At 39.5% G+C, this 17,129-nt stretch overlaps 1 protein-coding gene across 2 annotated transcripts in view; it reads right to left on the bottom strand.

The window, feature by feature from the left end:
- Window positions 1-13,354: 13,354 nt before the first annotated feature.
- The window catches only part of QRSL1 (glutaminyl-tRNA amidotransferase subunit QRSL1), a 40,845-nt gene continuing 37,070 nt past the window's right edge, over window positions 13,355-17,129 (bottom strand). Inside the window, exon 11 of one of the 2 annotated variants that reach the window (XM_004478729.5) lies at window positions 13,355-13,636. In XM_004478729.5, coding sequence (XP_004478786.3) covers window positions 13,413-13,636 — 224 coding nt within the window. In that variant the 3' untranslated portion in view covers window positions 13,355-13,412. The remainder of the gene's footprint in view (window positions 13,637-17,129) is intronic. The other variant, XR_011650106.1, reaches the window with a different exon arrangement.

Raw genomic sequence — 17,129 nt, 5'->3', positions numbered from 1 at the left:
AGCTGATGCAGCAAGATGATGCAACAAAAAGAGACACAGATTCCTGGTGCCACTGACAAGAATGCAGGCGGACACAGAAGAACACACAGCGAATGGACACAGAAAGCAGACAATGGAGGGGGGGGTAAAGGGAGAGAAATTAATTTTTTAAAAAAATCTTAAAAAAAGTAGTACCTAAAAATACAGGAAACATATTTTTTAAAGCCTATGGCCAACTGGGAAATATTTGTAATACATGTAACAGACAAAAAGTTTGATTCCCAAGGTATGAAAAGTTATTTTAAGGAGATTAAGAAAAAAGAATAATATCCTAATTACAAATAGGCAAAGCAATATGAAAAGGCAATTCACAAAAGATAAACAAATGATTCATAATGTTCAAATTTACTGATACCAAGAAGAATGCAAATGAAAATCAATACCATTTTTTGGCAATCAAATTGGAAAAGGTTTACAATGCCAATAAAAACCAATGTTAGGAAGGGCTCAGGGAAACCATTTTTATCAAACACTGCAATGAGAGTACAAATTAATAAAATCATTTTGGAGGATAATTTGGAGATTTCAGAAACTAAAAATGTACATGGACCTTTAACCTATCAATTTCATTTCAAAAAATTTTTTCTAAGGAAATCAACAAAGTAATGTACAAGAATTTATCAATGAAGATATTCATTATATTATTTAAATAGCTAAGGTTTTAAAATATTACTTTAAATCTCACTGCAGAATTCCTCTTGATGGAAGAATATTTCTGGAGTGACCGAAAGAATCTAAAGAACTTTTCAACATCCAATTATGTTATAAATTGGTATTGTGCTGTGACACACCCCACCCCTTTGGACCCCCTAAACCTTTAATAAAGTCTGTTACATGCACAGCCTTGAATCAGCAGTACTTTGGGAAATGGATGGTCAGGGCAATATCTGGTTGGGGAATTTGAAAATGGATAGCCCCTGTAGGGAAACGTGGAGTGGAACTTGAGAATTCAGCATAAGTAGGAACTCAGACTCACATGTGGTCAGGAGAAAGGTAAGCTCCTTAAGAATCCCAGGCAATATTAGAGGCATACTGAGTTTTTCACCAGATGAGAGGAGGGTGGCATTAATGGACAGGTTGTAGGCTGACTCCATCAAACTGGAGGACCTCCTTATACTCACTGATGTGGAAACAACCCAAAATGTCTATAAATTATGATTTATCTATATAGTAGAATATGTGCATCCATTTAAAATGATGTTGAATGCCAAGGCAATTCAATGGGGGAAGGAAGTCTTTTCAACAAGTGGTGCTGGGACAACTGGATAGCCATATTCAAAAGGATAAAGTAGGGCCCCTACCTTATACTATATACAAAAATTAACTCAAAATGGTCATAGACCTAATGTAAGAGCTAAAATTATAATATTCTTAGAAGGAAAAATATAAGTAAATTTTTCTGACATTGGATTAGGCAATGCTTTCTTAGCTATGATACCAAAAGCAAAAGTGATAAAAGAAGAAAATAGATGAATTTGTCAATATCAAGGGACAGCATCAAGAAAGTGAAATGATAACCTATAGAAGAAAATATTTGCAAATCATATATCTGGTAAGGGATTTGTATCCAAATACATAAAAACTCTTCCACATCAACAATAGAAAGACAAACCAATTTAAAAATGGGCAAAGGATTTGAATAGACATTTCTCAAAGTAGATATGCAAATGACCAATAAGCACATGAAAAGATGTCAGTAGTCACTAGGAAAATGCAATTCAAAACTACCTGAGATTCCACTTCACACCCACTAGAATGGCTATAACAAAAAAGAGGTGGATAATAAGTGTCAGGGAGGATGTAAGGAAATTGGAACTCATAAATCACTCATGGGGTTGTAAAATGATGCATCCACTTAGGAAGAGTTTGGCAGTTCCTCAAGAAATTAAACACTGAGTTACCATATCACCCAGAAATCTCCTCTTAGGTATATACCCAAGAGAAATTAAAACATGCATCCATGCAATAATGTGTACATGAATAATAACAGTAACATTATTCAGAATAGTCAAAAAGTGGATACAACTGATGAATAGATAAACAAAATGTGGTAAACCTATACAATGGAATATTCAGCCATAAAGAGGAAAGAAATATTGATACATATTACAACAAAGATGACCCTTGAAAACATTACACTAAATGAAAAAAGCCAGATGCAGAAGATCAAATATTGTATGATTCCATTTGTATGAAATGCTCAGAATTGATAAATCCATAGAGACAGAAAGTAAATTAGTGATTGTCAGGGGCTGAGGACAGGAGGGAATAGGGAGTGTCTGCTAGTAGGTACAGGGTTTCTTTTGGGAGTGTATTAGCCAAAGGAGTGCTGATGCAAAATAGCAGAAATCTGTTGGCCATTATAAAGGGTACTTATTTGGAGTAGGGGCTTACAGATACCAGGTCATAAAGCATAAGTTACTTCCCTCACCAAAATCTGTTTTCATGTGTTGGAGCAAGATGGCTGCCAATGTCTGCAAGGGTTCAGGCTTCCTGGTCTCCTCTCTTCCCAGGGTTTGCTTCTTTCCAGGCTTAAGTTTCCTCCCTTCCAGGGTCTTGCTTCTCTTTCCTCTGTGTGCTTACTTTCTGGGGCTCCATCAAACTCCAACATCAAAGATGCAACATTAAGAACTCTCAGCTCTGTCCTTTGCCATGTCTTTTTTTCAGTGCTCTAATGACGTGGCCCGTCAAAGCCCTAATAATGACTTAATCATGCCCAGGTACAGCAGATTACAAACATAATCCAATATCTATTTTTGGAATTCATAACCATATCAAACTCTTATAGGGGATGATATAAAAGTTTTGGAATTAGAAAGTGGTGATGGTTGTGCAACTTTGTGGAAAGTATAACATTAATTTGATTAATAAAAACATATCTACATATGTATGTACATATACATACAGACATCTAAATGGTAAGATAACAAGTAAGTCTTTTTTTTTAAGTGCTTTTCTGTTGTTTACCCCTCTTCTCCCAAAGTTAAAATATAATTACCTTTCTCATTAGGAAAAATCCACATAAGCAGTTAAAATCAATTCAACTAACATTTAAAAGTTAGGATGTTGTAGTCTCTTTCCTCTCTCTCTCTTTTTTTTTAATGTAATAAACCTTATTATTAAAGAGGTTTTAGATTACTGAAAAGTTATATTGAAATTATAAGGGATTCCTATATATCACACCCCTGCCTCTTCCACATCTTCCCCATTTAACAAAATCTTACAATTGTGTAGTACTTTTGTTACAATTGATGAGTAAATATTGAAGCATTGCTACTAACCAAGGTCTATAGATGACACTGTAGTTTATGTTAATTCCAAAGCCTTAAACATGCCCTATGTTCCACCTATTATTCCCATCCCCTCCCCTCAGAACCACTGGTAACCACTATCTTTATAACTATGTTACTTGTTTTTTCATTACTGCAATGTTAATAAGTTTACTCTGTCCATGGCTGCATCACAACTTACGTTTGTTCATTCCTCACTCTTGAGGATTTGAGGATGGTGATGCCCACTCTGCTTCAGATTGAGAGGGGGCATAGAATTTATAGGGCAGGAACTGTTTTGCTTGAAGTTGTAATACTCTGTTTTTTGGGGTGGGAGTTGTCCATCATTGTCATTTTGTTTAGTTGTCCTGGGTGAATCTGATGATCTGGAGAGTAGGTGTTGGCTACAACTCTGCTAAGATTCAGGGCTCATCCAGCATATGAATAAACTCAAGATTTAAGTCTCTGAGACATGTGTTTAATGGGTTTACTGCTAAATATAGGCTAAATAAAAGGAGAAGAAGAAACATGTGTAGAGAAAGTATAAATGAGTCTAATTATGTTACGTTGGGGAAATAGGCTTTCATATATTTCAAGGTAAGGCCCACCAACAGTGTGCTGATTTCCAGGGATTATGTGTCTGCTATATTGTCCAGATGGCTCTAGAACCCCCAGGAGCACCCCTAATTTGAGGCTTTTTACACAGTGGCAGTTAGATCTGCCTGAGACATACATAAGTATAACCCCTGGCATAACCTCCTGACTCATTTTGAAATCTCTTAGCTATAAAAACTCTTTTGTACTGGTGTTTCCCCTTTTTGACCAAGATCTTTTTCTGAACACGTCACTGGTTGGTGCTTGGTATTAATTCCTCAGTGCCAGGGAGGCTCATCCCCAAGAGTCATGTCCCACATTGGTGGTGGTGGTGGAGGTGGAAGGTGGTGAAATTATTTGCTGAGTTTGGCTTAGAGAGAGGCCACATTTGAGTAACAAGGAGATTTTCAGGAGGTAAGTATTAGGCAATAGTCATTATTAGGATGTTTCAGTTTTACAAGAATAAGATTCACAATTACAAGCATTAATATTGAGGGCTTGACATATTGGTCTGTTTTCTTCTATTAGGTACTGCCTATGAACTCAAAAAATTCATGCCCCTTTATATGAGAACATAGCAGGACTCCCTAGAATGGGAGTTCAATGTTTTGTTGGCTATTCTGTGGGTCTCCACCCACTCAGATAATACCCTATGACAAGATGAACACATTGATATTTCATAGAAGCGTGCCCAAGGTGAACCCTTTCCCACACATTCCCCCACCACTGACACCCGGCACCTGAGACTCTCCCCTATCATATTTGTCAAAAGAACATTCCCACCATTTTATTTTCAACCACAGACCTTCACCTCCCCAGGGTTCACCTGTTCCTTCCTCCAGCCCGGCCTCCAGTTCCATGAATATGCCAACCCACCCCCCGAACCCTGCTCACCCTCACAGTCCAGCATTGTCAACCCCATTCACATCCCCCTACCTACCACCATTACCTCCATCCACTGCCAAACCACCTCCTTCCACCTTATCATAGATTCTGTCCTGATTGTGCTTTGGCTCACCACTGTCTACTGCCTTTCTGTCTCCTGGTACCCTATCTTCCAGACTCTATCTCAGTGAGTCTGTTCAATATGCTTAAGTCATATCAGTGAGATCATGCAATATTTGTCCTTTAGTGACTGGCTTACTTCACTCAGCATAAGATCTTTGAGATTCATCCATGTTGTTGCGTGTGTCAAAACTTCTCTCCTTCTTACAGCTGAGTAATATACCATTGCATATATATATATACCACGTTTTGCTTATCCATTTATCTGTTCATGTATATTTGGGTTGCTTCCAACTTTTGGCAGGAGTGAATAATGCCACTATGAGCACTGGTGTGCATATATCTGTTTGTGTCCCTACTTTCAGCTCTTCTAGGTATATACCTAGTAGAGGGATTTCTGGGTCATATGGCAATTCTATAGTTAGCTTCCTGAGGAACAACCATATCATCCTCCACAATGACTGCACCATTCTACATTCTCACCAGCAGTTGGTAACTGTTACCATTCCTCCAAATCCTCTTCAAACACTTGATTTTTTGTTTTGTTTTGTCTTGTTTTTTTTTTGTTTGTTCATTTGTTTTTGCTTTTAAAATAGCAGCCAGTCTAATAGGGGTAAGAAGATATCTCATTGTAGTTTTGATTTGCATTTCCCTAATAGCTAGTGATGATGAATATCTTTTCATGTGCTTTTTAGCCATTTGTATTTCCTCTTTGGAAAAGGGTCTATTCAACTGTTGCCTGTTCTTAAAATGGATTGTTTGTCTTTTTATTTTTGAGATGTAGGATTTCTTCATATATGCTCTATATTAGGCCCTTATTGGAGAAGTGGCTCTGAAATATTGAGTAGGCTGCCTTTTCATTTTCTTGACAAATTCCTTTGAAGCACAAACATTTTTAATTTTGGGGAAGTACAATTTATCTATTTTTTCTTTCATTGCTTGCATTTTGTGTGTAAAGTTTATGGAACCATTTCCTACTATAAGATATTGTAGATGCTTCCCTACATTATTTTCCTGGAGCTTTATGATCTTGGCTCTTATATTTAGGTCTTTGATTGATCATGAGTTAATTTTTGTATAGGCATGAGGTAGTGATCCTTTTCATTCTTTTGGATATGGATGTCCAGTTCTCTCAACACCATTTGTTGAAGAGGTTATTCTGTCCCAGACAATTGGGCTTGGTGGCGTTGTTGAGTATCAATTGGCTGTATACATGCAGATATATATCAGAATTCTCAATTTGGTTCCCCTGGTCAGCATGTCTATCCTTGTGCAAATACCATGCAATTTTGACCGCTATACTTTTACAGTATGCTTTGAAGTCAGGTAATGTGATTCCTCCACTTTCATTTTTCTTTCTCAATATGTTTTTTGCTACTCAGGGTCCCTTGACCTTCCAAATAAATTTCATAATTGGCTTTCCCAGTTCAGTAAAAAAAAAATTTACGGGAATGGCATTAAATCTGTAAATAAATTTTGGTAGGATAGTCATTTTAATGATATTTAGTCTTCCAATCCATGAGCATGAAATATTCTTCCATTTATTTAGGTCTTCCTTAATTTCCTTTAAAAATGTTTTGTAGTTTTTTGTGTATAAGTCCTTTACATCCTTGGTATTCCTAGATATTTTCATTCTTTCAGTTGCTATTGTAAGTGGGTTTTTTTTTCTCTCTTGATTTCCTGCTCAGCTTGCTCATTATTAGTGTACAGAAATGTTACTGATTTTTCATGTTGATCTTATATTCTACCACTTTACTGAACTCATTTGCCAGCTCTAGAAACTTTCAGGGCTTTCTACATATAGGCTCATGCCATCTGCAAACAGTGAAAGTTTTACTTCTTCCCTTCCAATCTGAGTTCCTTTTATTCCTTTTTCTTGCCTAAGTACTCATGTCAGTTGGGTGTCTGACTGCTCGCATTCTGCCTTCCCGGCTCCCCTCTCACCTGGACTGCTGGGCACCCATCAGTTCACCCTGTCACTGACCCAGTTCCTCTGTCTCCAGGGCCAGAGATCTTTCCCTGATGGGCTCCCCGCTCTTCTCTCCCTGGAGCCCCTTCAGCACTGGCTGGAATCTCTTCTTTTCCCTGAACCAGCTGAGATCTGGCCCACCTGCCCTATCTCCCCTCCTCCTACTTCTCTCTTCCCCTGCACTGGCTGGGTGCCAGTTCCCACATCTGTTTGTCCTATAGCTCCCTCACATCAAGAAACTGCTGGGCACCAGGATGCACCCCTAGTCCCCCAGTGGCTTTCCTCACTCTCAGAGCTGGTTGAGTGCTATTCTCCAGCCAAATCACTTACCCTGCTTCCCTCTCCCTCTGAGCCAGCTGGGTGCTGGCTTGCCTGGCCTAACTCCCAGGGCTTCCCTACCCCCAGCCAACGTAGTCCCCCCTCTCTAGCTGTCCTCTCCAATTGTCCCTGCAGTCCTGCAGCTTCCCTTCTGCCAGATAATCCTGCCTAACTTCCCACAGGTTCTGGAGGAGTGCAGCCTGCCTTTCTCTACTCTGCCATCCTAGATCCTGCATTTTCTTATTTCTTAATAAATAATCTTTTCAGTGACCCCATGCAGATTCCATGCATGAAAAACTGGAGATCAAACAAAATTAGATTGTGTTGGGGAGAAAATCAGAACTTTGGATACCTCTGGAGGAATTGAGGGGCAGGAATTGACTAAGAGGAGCATGAGAAAATTCCCTGGGGTGAGAGAAATGACAGTATTGGTCTACATCTTGATAAGGTTTGAACTATACAGGTATAGCATTTGTCAAAACTCAGAATATATCCTTAAGGTTTGTGCAGTCCATTGTAAGTACATTTTAAATAAAAAGAAAAACTGTAAACAAATATTAAACTCAAGTTAATGATAGGCATGCTGAAGTATTTAGGGGAAAGTACACTTTGAGAAGCATCAAGAAAAAATAACGAAAAAAAATAACGTAGATTAATGGATGGACAGAGGGATGGCTAGAGGGATGTGACAAAGCAAGTACAGTAAAATGCTAATGGTAGAATCAACGTGGTGGGTACGTGGGCATTCAGTTTTGTTTGAAAATTTTCATTATGTTGGAGAAAAGGGATGCACTATAAGGACTTCAGTTATCTAGGCTTCTAACTCCCCAACCCTGTCTTACTTACTTGCCTCTTTTCCCACTGCCTCTTGGGCATTTCCACTTGATCAAGGAGTTTATTTTCAGCCCCTGTTTTTATTAATGGTAATGCCATTCTCCTAGTTGTGAGCATTTCCCAGGATAAAATCCACTTTCGATTCTTTCTCTCTTCTCTCCTCTTATCTGATCAAGTTCTAAATTTTTCTAATTTTTATAGTGTGTCACTTCCTTTCCAGATAGCACCATCTTGACTCTGCATCAATTACCTACATACAATTGGTCATTACCATAGAGGAAGTAATAAAACTAAGAAAATAGTGTGAAATTTGATGCTCTCCATCTTTTACATGCTTGTCTATACAACAGTTTTTTTTCCTTAAGATTTATTTATTTATTCCCCACCTCTATTGTTTGTGCTTGTTGTCTGTTGTGACCATTTGCTGTGTTCTTGTCTTCTCTTTAGGAGGCACCGGGAACTGAACCTGGGACCTCCCATGTAGGAGAGAGGCCCTCAATTGCTTTAGCCACCTCAGCTCCCTGCTTTCTTGTGACTTTCATTGTCTTTCCTCTGTCTCTCCTTGTTGCATCAGCTTGCCATGCCTGCCAATCACACCAGCTTACTCACTTGCTTATTTTCTCCAGGAGGCACCAGGAACCAAACCCGGGACCTCCCTTGTGGTAGGCAGGGGCTCAATCACTTGAGCTACATCTGCTTCCCAGAATATTTTTAATAGACGGCTGAATTCCAGCCTCATTTTCATTTAGTTTGCACATTAATGACTTGAAATAAGTTTGGAATAATTTAGATGAATACACTCATCATAGAAAACAGGAAGATACCCTCTGTGATTGGACTCTATAGACAACTGGTCCTGCTAAATGAACTATGCTAAAATTTTCAATTATCATTTTGGCAGATATCTACCACCAATTTTATCAAATTATTATTTTTCCTGCAGATCCATTTTGCAACTAATTTATCTTGGAAGATTCACCAAGGAGTGAAATTGCTGAGAAGTAGATACTCCATGGGTACTTCATTAACTTTTTCCCCTGACGGTTATTCTAGTAGGTTGGTAAAAATCTTAGAAACTTTTCAGGTTAAATTACTTACAGCTATCTTACAGTATTTTGGGGCCCCAGTTACATGTCCATATGTTGGAATGGAAATGATTTTTATGAGGGAGAATTTGGTTCTGTCAAAGGCATTTTCCCTACAGGAATATGGGGTGATCATCTATTTGGGAGTTTCATTCTTATAAGAGCATGCCAGTCCCACCTTTCAACTGGTCTGCAGAGTACCTGGGCTTTTAAAGACCTCAAGGTCCTTGAATTCACTGTTCACCAATTCTTTATCCAAAGTTCAAAGACATGGCTTAAAAAATATGCAGTCTATAGATCCTCCCAGATATTTTAAGCTTTATCCTCTGAAGAAGCCAGATCCTCAGGGAGTTATCTGGCTCTCTAGCAAAGCTTTTAGTAAGTTGCAATTTGGCCATATGCCATCAGTTTACCATAAGGTCTCTATAAAAAATGACTTACATTTATGATTACATGCATTTACATATTGCTACAAATTATTGTTCATTCTGTGCCAAGTATCATGTTAGGTGCTTTCAGTGCATTATTTAAATTTAATCCTACTGCCAGCCACCCCATGGAATAGATATTATCCCCATTTTACAGACCAGGGAAGAGAGGCTCAGAGAAGTTACACAGCTTGTAAATGGCAGTAATAGGATTCAAACCTGGTGACTGGGAAGCAGATTTGGCCCAATGGTTAGGGCGTCTGCCTACCACATAGGAAGTCCAAGGTTCAAACCCAGGGCCTACTGACCTGTGTGATGAGCTGGCCCATGCGCAGTGCTGATGTGCGCAAGAAGTGCTGTGTCACTCAGGGGTGTCCCTCGCGTAGGGGAACCCCATGCACAAGGAGTGTGCCCCATAAGGAGAGCCGCCCAGCGCAAAAAACGTGCAGCCTGCCCGGGAATGGTGCCGCACACATGGACAGCTGACGCAAGATGACGCAACAAAAAGAGACAAAGATTCCAGGTGCCGCTGACAAGAATACAAGCGGACACAGAAGAACACACAGCAAATGGACACAGAAAGCAGACAACTGGGGAGGGGGAGGGGAAGGCAGGGAAGGGGAGAGAGAAAATAAAATCTGGTCATCTAATTCCCATATTACAGAACGTCTAGGAAAGTGATTGGGAAGTGTTCTACCATATCACACTGTGCAGTCTTAGGCACAGGTATTTTTGTATTTTAATCTTATTTATTCCTGGCTTTATTTTTTCCCTTTTATTTTCATGTCACTCTGATTTCCACAACTATTTACTTATATATCATTGTAATAATGCATAATAAAAAAGAAATTTAAAAGTCCCTCAAAAATTCCTCTAATTATTACTTTTATTTAAACTTGGATGGGTTTTTCTCATGATATTTGCCTATATTAAATTTTTAGGTTATGTTCTAATGAACATGCTGCTTAAGCTATGAAATAGCTGTCCTTTACTTTGTATTTTAAACTGTACTTTGGTGCTTCTAAACTCAATGAATCCATTTGCAGACCCAAAACACTTTTAGCCTTGTGTAGATAATCAGATGTTTGAGAAAAGGGAGGGAGAGTAAAAAAAGTCAATGAATGAAAGTTAATAATAAAAGCTGTTTTTAAAATTCCAACTAGTTACTTTCCTGCTTTAGATGGAATAGGGTGTGACATATAGCTTACAGAATCCCCGAGGTCTACATTTTGGTACCCTACAATCATGGCTCTTTTCACTGTCCTTGATTATTCCAAAATCCTAAAGGTCCTTCTTGTTTACATTAGAAGGTGCAGTTATTTCCTCATAGGAATCATCATTCTTTGTAATCTTTAGAAGCTTCTCTTCTGTACCATGCCGTTCTTTTCTAGATGGAACCATTTCCTTGTTCTAACAGTAAACCTAGTATCAAATAGCTCTTTCAAGGGCACATTTTGGTTCCCTGGTTTCAAGTGATTTGTAACTGAGTGGGGGACGAACAGGAACACTGGTTTTCCCACTGGTCCTCTGGTTCTGGGTGATATCAGAGTGCAAAGTTTTGTGATCTCATCACATTTTTTCCCTCTGGCAATGCTTTTGTTGTTGATTCTAACTTTTGCTTTGCCTTTTTTAAAAAATTGTGTACTGTTTTGCCTTGCCTCATCAAGGAACTTATCTCATACTTGTAGCCACCTTCACTTTTCAGGAGAATTGCACTGGCCACCCTGCTGCTAACAATTTCAGGGTTTAATTGGCTGAGACATAGAAACCATTTGCCACTTAAATTCCCAGACAGTGACTTGGAAAAAGGAGATCTATCAGATTTAAAGAAGGAAGGAAAAAAAAAATCAAAAAACAAATCAGGTATCATTTCATGCTAGTTGGGTATTATTACGTTGAGAATACTGTTTCACTTCCCTATTTCCAGATTCAAATTATTAGTGCAAGTCAAGTAGACATATAGGAACAAGAGTAAATGTTCACATAACTAAAAGACATGGGCAAAGGTATTTATTTGCTAACCTTTTACATCATACTAGCTCCATCAAATAATTCAGGTTTCTCATTTTATGAAGTAATGCATTCAGTGGTTATCTTTCATAGACCTCTTCCTCTTACAGGGATTCAGGATCAACATTTATAATATCGGTGGGCTTGGCACATCAAAATTAAGGTTTATCACATTGACTAGGAGTGGGAGGATCCCAAGCAGGAGAGAACTATTAGTGAAAAGTAAATCTAATGCTTTAGTTTGGTCGTATATGTGCAAACACAGGCAGGTCAAATTCCTATGATGCAATATTTCAGGGTTTCCACAGATGGTTCTATGAACTTTCTCTCATATATCTTATGTTTAGAATACTTTTCTTACTAAACAATGTGAATTCACCAAATAATAATTCAGCTTCCTTTTATTGATCACTAACATGTAAGTGCCAAATTAAAATGTCTGATCAATGTAAGATAACAGAATACAGAGCCCTACTAATGTCTTCTGGTCCAATGGGACCAAATAGGAAGCACTTTCCAAGATAGTCAAGAGGGGAAGGAAACCAGGAAGAATAGAGAATCTGGGGCAAGGAGGATCCTGCCATGGGACTTCTCCCTTTGCCATTCTTACCAAATCATCTCCAAACTGTTCAGATTGTATGTTATTTGTGTATCTCCAACCTCTCTCCCTAAAACATCTACCATGGGAAACGGACTTGGCCCAGTGGTTAGGGTGTCCGTCTACCACATGGGAGGTCCGCGGTTCAAACCCCAGGCCTCCTTGACCCATGTGGAGCTGGCCCATGTGCAGTGCTGATGTGCGCAAGGAGTGCCCTGCCTGGCAGGGGTGTCCCCCGCGTAGGGGAGCACCACGCGCAAGGAGTGCTCCCGTAAGGAGAGCTGTCCAGCGCGAAAGAAAGTGCAGCCTGCCCAGGAATGGCGCCGCCCACACTTCCCGTGCCGCTGAAGACAACAGAAGCGGACAAAGAAACAAGACGCAGCCAATAGACACAGAGAACAGACAACTGGCGGGGGGGGGGATTAAATAAATAAATCTTTAAAAAAAATAAAAAATAAAAATAAAACAGCTACCATTTCCAATATGGTCTGTTAGGTTACAACAAATGCTTCTAAGGCATTAGTTAGCTCATTTGTGATCAGTAACTACGAGAATGAGCTCAGGGTAACATTGAGGTTTTTGTGAATCCTAGGTAAGAGGGTCTAGAATAGCAGAAGTAAATTTTCAACCTTTCGCAGAGGAAGGAACAAGTCCTCAGTCATTTCAGCTCCAATTTTAAGGAAATAAAAGGAGTGCCTGCACCTGGGTCTCCTCCCCTGAGGGACAAACCCCGGTCATGCATGACTCTGAGTCTCCAGCGTGCTGTACTTCCTCCTGTGTGCAGAGTGCCTCTTCCATCTGCTTTGCTCAGAACTCAGAAGCTAACATTTCCACTTTATTGTTTTGTGCATTTTTAACAACCCCCAACCAGCCTCCAACATGTGTGGAGATATGAATTATTGCTTTTGGTGGCTCTATGGTTACAAAGATGTACAAGTTTTGAGAGGTTTACCCTGATCTTATTTTTACCATAAACCCTTTCCTTTGTAATGTACAACTTTCCAAACGCATTGTTTTTCAGGAACTTACAAATTGTGTTATGGTAGAAAGCCTGTATTTTGTACTTAGTGGATGCTTAATAAATGCCGACTGACAGCTTATTTATAATAAATTAACTTATATCACCATAATTTTAACAAGTGATTCCAAGGAATGGCTGTGTTGACAATGAACCTCATTACAAGAATTTAGCAAGATCACTTAACTTCTCTAGAGAATAAAAGCTTTAATAAATCATTTTAATTTGCACGATATTTTTTATCACTACTGTTTTAGTAGAGAAACAGAAGCTAACTTTTCATTTTCAAAGACTGATGAACAATCATCCATTAGTTCTTGAAGTTGAATAACAGGAAACTGTACTTGTTTTTCAAACCACTTGGCAACTGTCAGAAGCTGTTGGTCACAAAATGCACGTCCAATAAACTGCAGCCCTATTGGCAACCCTTGGCTTGAGAGGCCTGCAGGGACAGTCACTGCTGGCAATCCTGAAAGAAAGAAAGAAACTCATGGGTTGATTAATTCCAGATCCTAAGCAGCATAAGCCACTTCCACTTTTCAGTGCTAATAGGTACAAGAACAATCCAAAATCTGATATTCTCTGTACATGCTTTTGCACTATGCTTCTTTCAGTTAGTAAGATATCCTAGAAATCACACTATTATCAGTTCACAAGGACCTTCTTCGTTTCTTTCTTTATAGCTGCTTAGTACTTTACTGTGGTTGTGTACTATAGCAAATTCATTCAGTCTTCCATGTTTGGACATTCAGGTTGTTTCCAATATTTAGCTGTTTTACATAATACCCCAGTGAATAACTCTGTGCACATGTGGGGTTTTTTTGGTATTCTTGGAAGTTTCTCAGATGAAGGACTGCTTCCTCAAAGGAAAAATACATATGTAGTTAGATACTGCAAAATTCCCCTCCAAAGAAGTTGTACCATTTTTAACTCCAGCCTGCAAAATGAGTGCTCCTTTTCCTACAGCCTTGCCAACATAGTGCATTGTTGAGCTTCTGAACTTTTACCAATCTGTTAGATGAGAAATAGTGGCTCAGTGTAATTTTAATTCCAGGTTTTGGGCACAGAAAGTACAAGATACACCTGGGACACTTTATTTGCCATAAAACAAGGAAGTTTTCAAAGATAGAGGGGGACAGGTCTAAAGGGCCCTTGCAATATGAAGGGGCTATTTGCCATATTTGGGACAATTTGAACATCAAAAAGAATAATGATAAGTAATTGCTTATAATACATTGAATCTTTTTAAAAAAGCAAAAAAGGTGTGCTCTTCCTTAGAGAAGAATGCTAGTTAATAAATGCAGAAGGAATGAATAGAGTTAGAAATGCCAGCATTTTGCAATTTACTAGATAATCCTTAGATTACTAGGAAACAGGAGATTCGCATGGTCTCAAAGTATCACTCCACAAATTGTGTATAAATAACAAAAGAATGTACCTTTAAAATGAAAAATCTGGCAGTTACATTCTTTAACCAAGTGATCAACTTAGCTTTCCAAAAGTGGGACAGACTGATATTAACTACTTCCTAATGTGAAGAGTATGTAGTTTTCTGTCAATTATGTTTAACTCAATCAATCATAGGGAAACAATCTTACAAATCCAGACTGTGGGTAGGATATCTGTAGGACACGTGGCCTACAGATAAAAGTCAATGCCATGAAAAACAATTTTTTTTAAAAGTGGGTATTTATTAGAAACCAGGCATGCCAGAACAAAGTGACACAATATTTTTCGAGGGCTAAAGAAACTGTCAAATCAGAATCCTTTTTCCAGCAAAAATATCCTTTAAAAGCTGTCCAACACAGGGAATCCTGGTGGATGATAAGACTGTGGTTAACAGGACAAAAATGAAAATGTTTTCTCCTGAACAATAACAAATATATAATACTAATATAGGGTGTTATAATTGGGTGGTTGTGAGAAAAATAGACCAAATGTAAGATAAGGGTTATAATTAGTAGCAATATTTTGATGATGCTCTTTCATAGTTTATAATAAATGTCGCACAACAATGCAAGGTGTTGTGTTGGAGTATGGGAGCCCTGTCTGTTTTGTAAATTCACAAATTTTACTATACATTTGTTTATGTATGTTAATGTATGAATGATGTACTTCAATACAATTTTATTTTTTTAAAAAAATCCTTTAAAAACAAAAGGGAACTCAAGACATTCTTAGATGAAGGAAAGCAAAAATTTGTTACCAGGAGACCTACCCTAAAAGAAAGGCTAAAGAAAGTTCTCTATATAGAAAGAAAATGACAAAAGAGAGAATCTTAGAACATCAGGAAGGAAAAATGAACACAGGAAGCAAAACATGGGTAGAGTAGACTTTCCTTCTTCTCTTGAGCCTTCTACTTTATGTGTGATAACTGAAACAAAGTATAATGCTGTCTAATATGGTTCTAAATATCAAACAAAACAAAACAGAGATTTTAAATTTTAAAAAGACACTATAAGAACCAGCAAGATGGCGGCAGAGTAAGGAGCTCCTAGAGTCAGCTCAGGTTACAGGGCAGTTAGTAAAAACCAGAGCTCTCTGGAGCTAGCTGAAGCATCTTGAGGGCTCCAGGAGACCAGAAGAGCATCCCGCAACATCCTTGAAGGAATGGGAGGAGGAGGCTGCCCACCTGCAGAGAAGACTCGTAAATAGAGCGCTCCATGCCGCAGAGGCCGGTGTCCATTCTCCACTGGAGGCACAAGCCGCCTCGGGAGGTGTTCCCCAGGTGGAATTGAAAGCTCCACTTCCCCAAAACGGGGGAGGGACAGTTGGGCACAAATTTCAGCTACTGATGAGTAAATTCAGTAGGCCAAAGTATAATCCTAAGAACAGCTAAAGTTTGAGCCTATCCAAGTTAGAAAGAGGCTGGGGAGTCACCATCTTAACTCCACGCCTGGCACGAGGGGAAGAGGGGCAGACTGAGAATCCCAGTGCTGGTGGGGACCGGCTGCTTTCCATCTAGATCAGACTGCAGCTGTAGCCTAGGCCCCAGTGCCACCTCCAGCAAGGTGGAAGCTATGGGAACCTGTGCCAGCCTCTCCGGGAAATTACCAGCCAAGCTGAGGAGGCCAGTGATTATCCTACTCTGGAGGCGTGAGCCGCCCCAGGAACTATTCCATGGTTGGAATTAGAAGCTCCATTTCCCCAAAACCAGGGAGGAGGAGACGGTTGGCTGCCGATTTTGGCTACTGATTGGTAGACTCAGCTGGCTAAGATATAACCTTGGGAACAACTGGGGTGTGAATCTGTCTAAGTTGGAAAGAGGACAGTGGCTGCCATTTTGACTCCATCCCCAGCCTGAAGGGCTGACTGAAAATCTCAGTGACAGTAGGAACCAGGTTCACCCAGAATGGCCTGCAGCCCTAGCCTAGGCTTCAGTCCCACCTCTGGCAGGGAGGAGGCTGGCAGGCCCTGCAGGTAACTGTAGTTAACTTTGGCTGGCACAGATTGAAAACTGGAAGTCTACCAGGGCAACTGCGGTCATCTTGGACCTGCACTGTATAGATTGCTGCCCACACCTGCAGCTCCATCCCACCCCAGGCAGGGGAGAAATGGGCGTGAAGCTTCATCAGTCTCTGGGCAACTACAGTCTAGGCCTGCATGACTTGGATTATTCCACAAAGCTGTGACTCTGTCCCTAAACCTGGCAAAGGAGAAAGTTGGAAGAAGCGTCATTGTTCCCTGGCACAATGAGGGCAGCTTGAGCCTCCACAGCTTACAGCAACAACTATATGCATGGCTCCTACTGCACAATGAGCAAGGGAGAAAGGGCAAGAAGTCCTAAACTAAAGAGAAAAACTGTACCCAGAATAAATACTCTAGTAAGCCAGATGAGAAGACACCAACAAAAAATTACAATCCACACCAAGAAACAGGAAACTATGGCCCAGTTAAAGAAACAAGATAAGCCTCCAGATGACATAAAAGAGTTGAGACAACTAATCACAGATGTTCAAACA

Source organism: Dasypus novemcinctus, chromosome 11 (assembly GCF_030445035.2).
Source record: "Dasypus novemcinctus isolate mDasNov1 chromosome 11, mDasNov1.1.hap2, whole genome shotgun sequence".
Classification (NCBI taxonomy): Eukaryota; Metazoa; Chordata; class Mammalia; order Cingulata; family Dasypodidae; genus Dasypus; species Dasypus novemcinctus.
The sequence above is the reverse complement of the archived record's forward strand: the minus strand, read 5'-3'. Positions and strand labels throughout refer to the sequence as shown.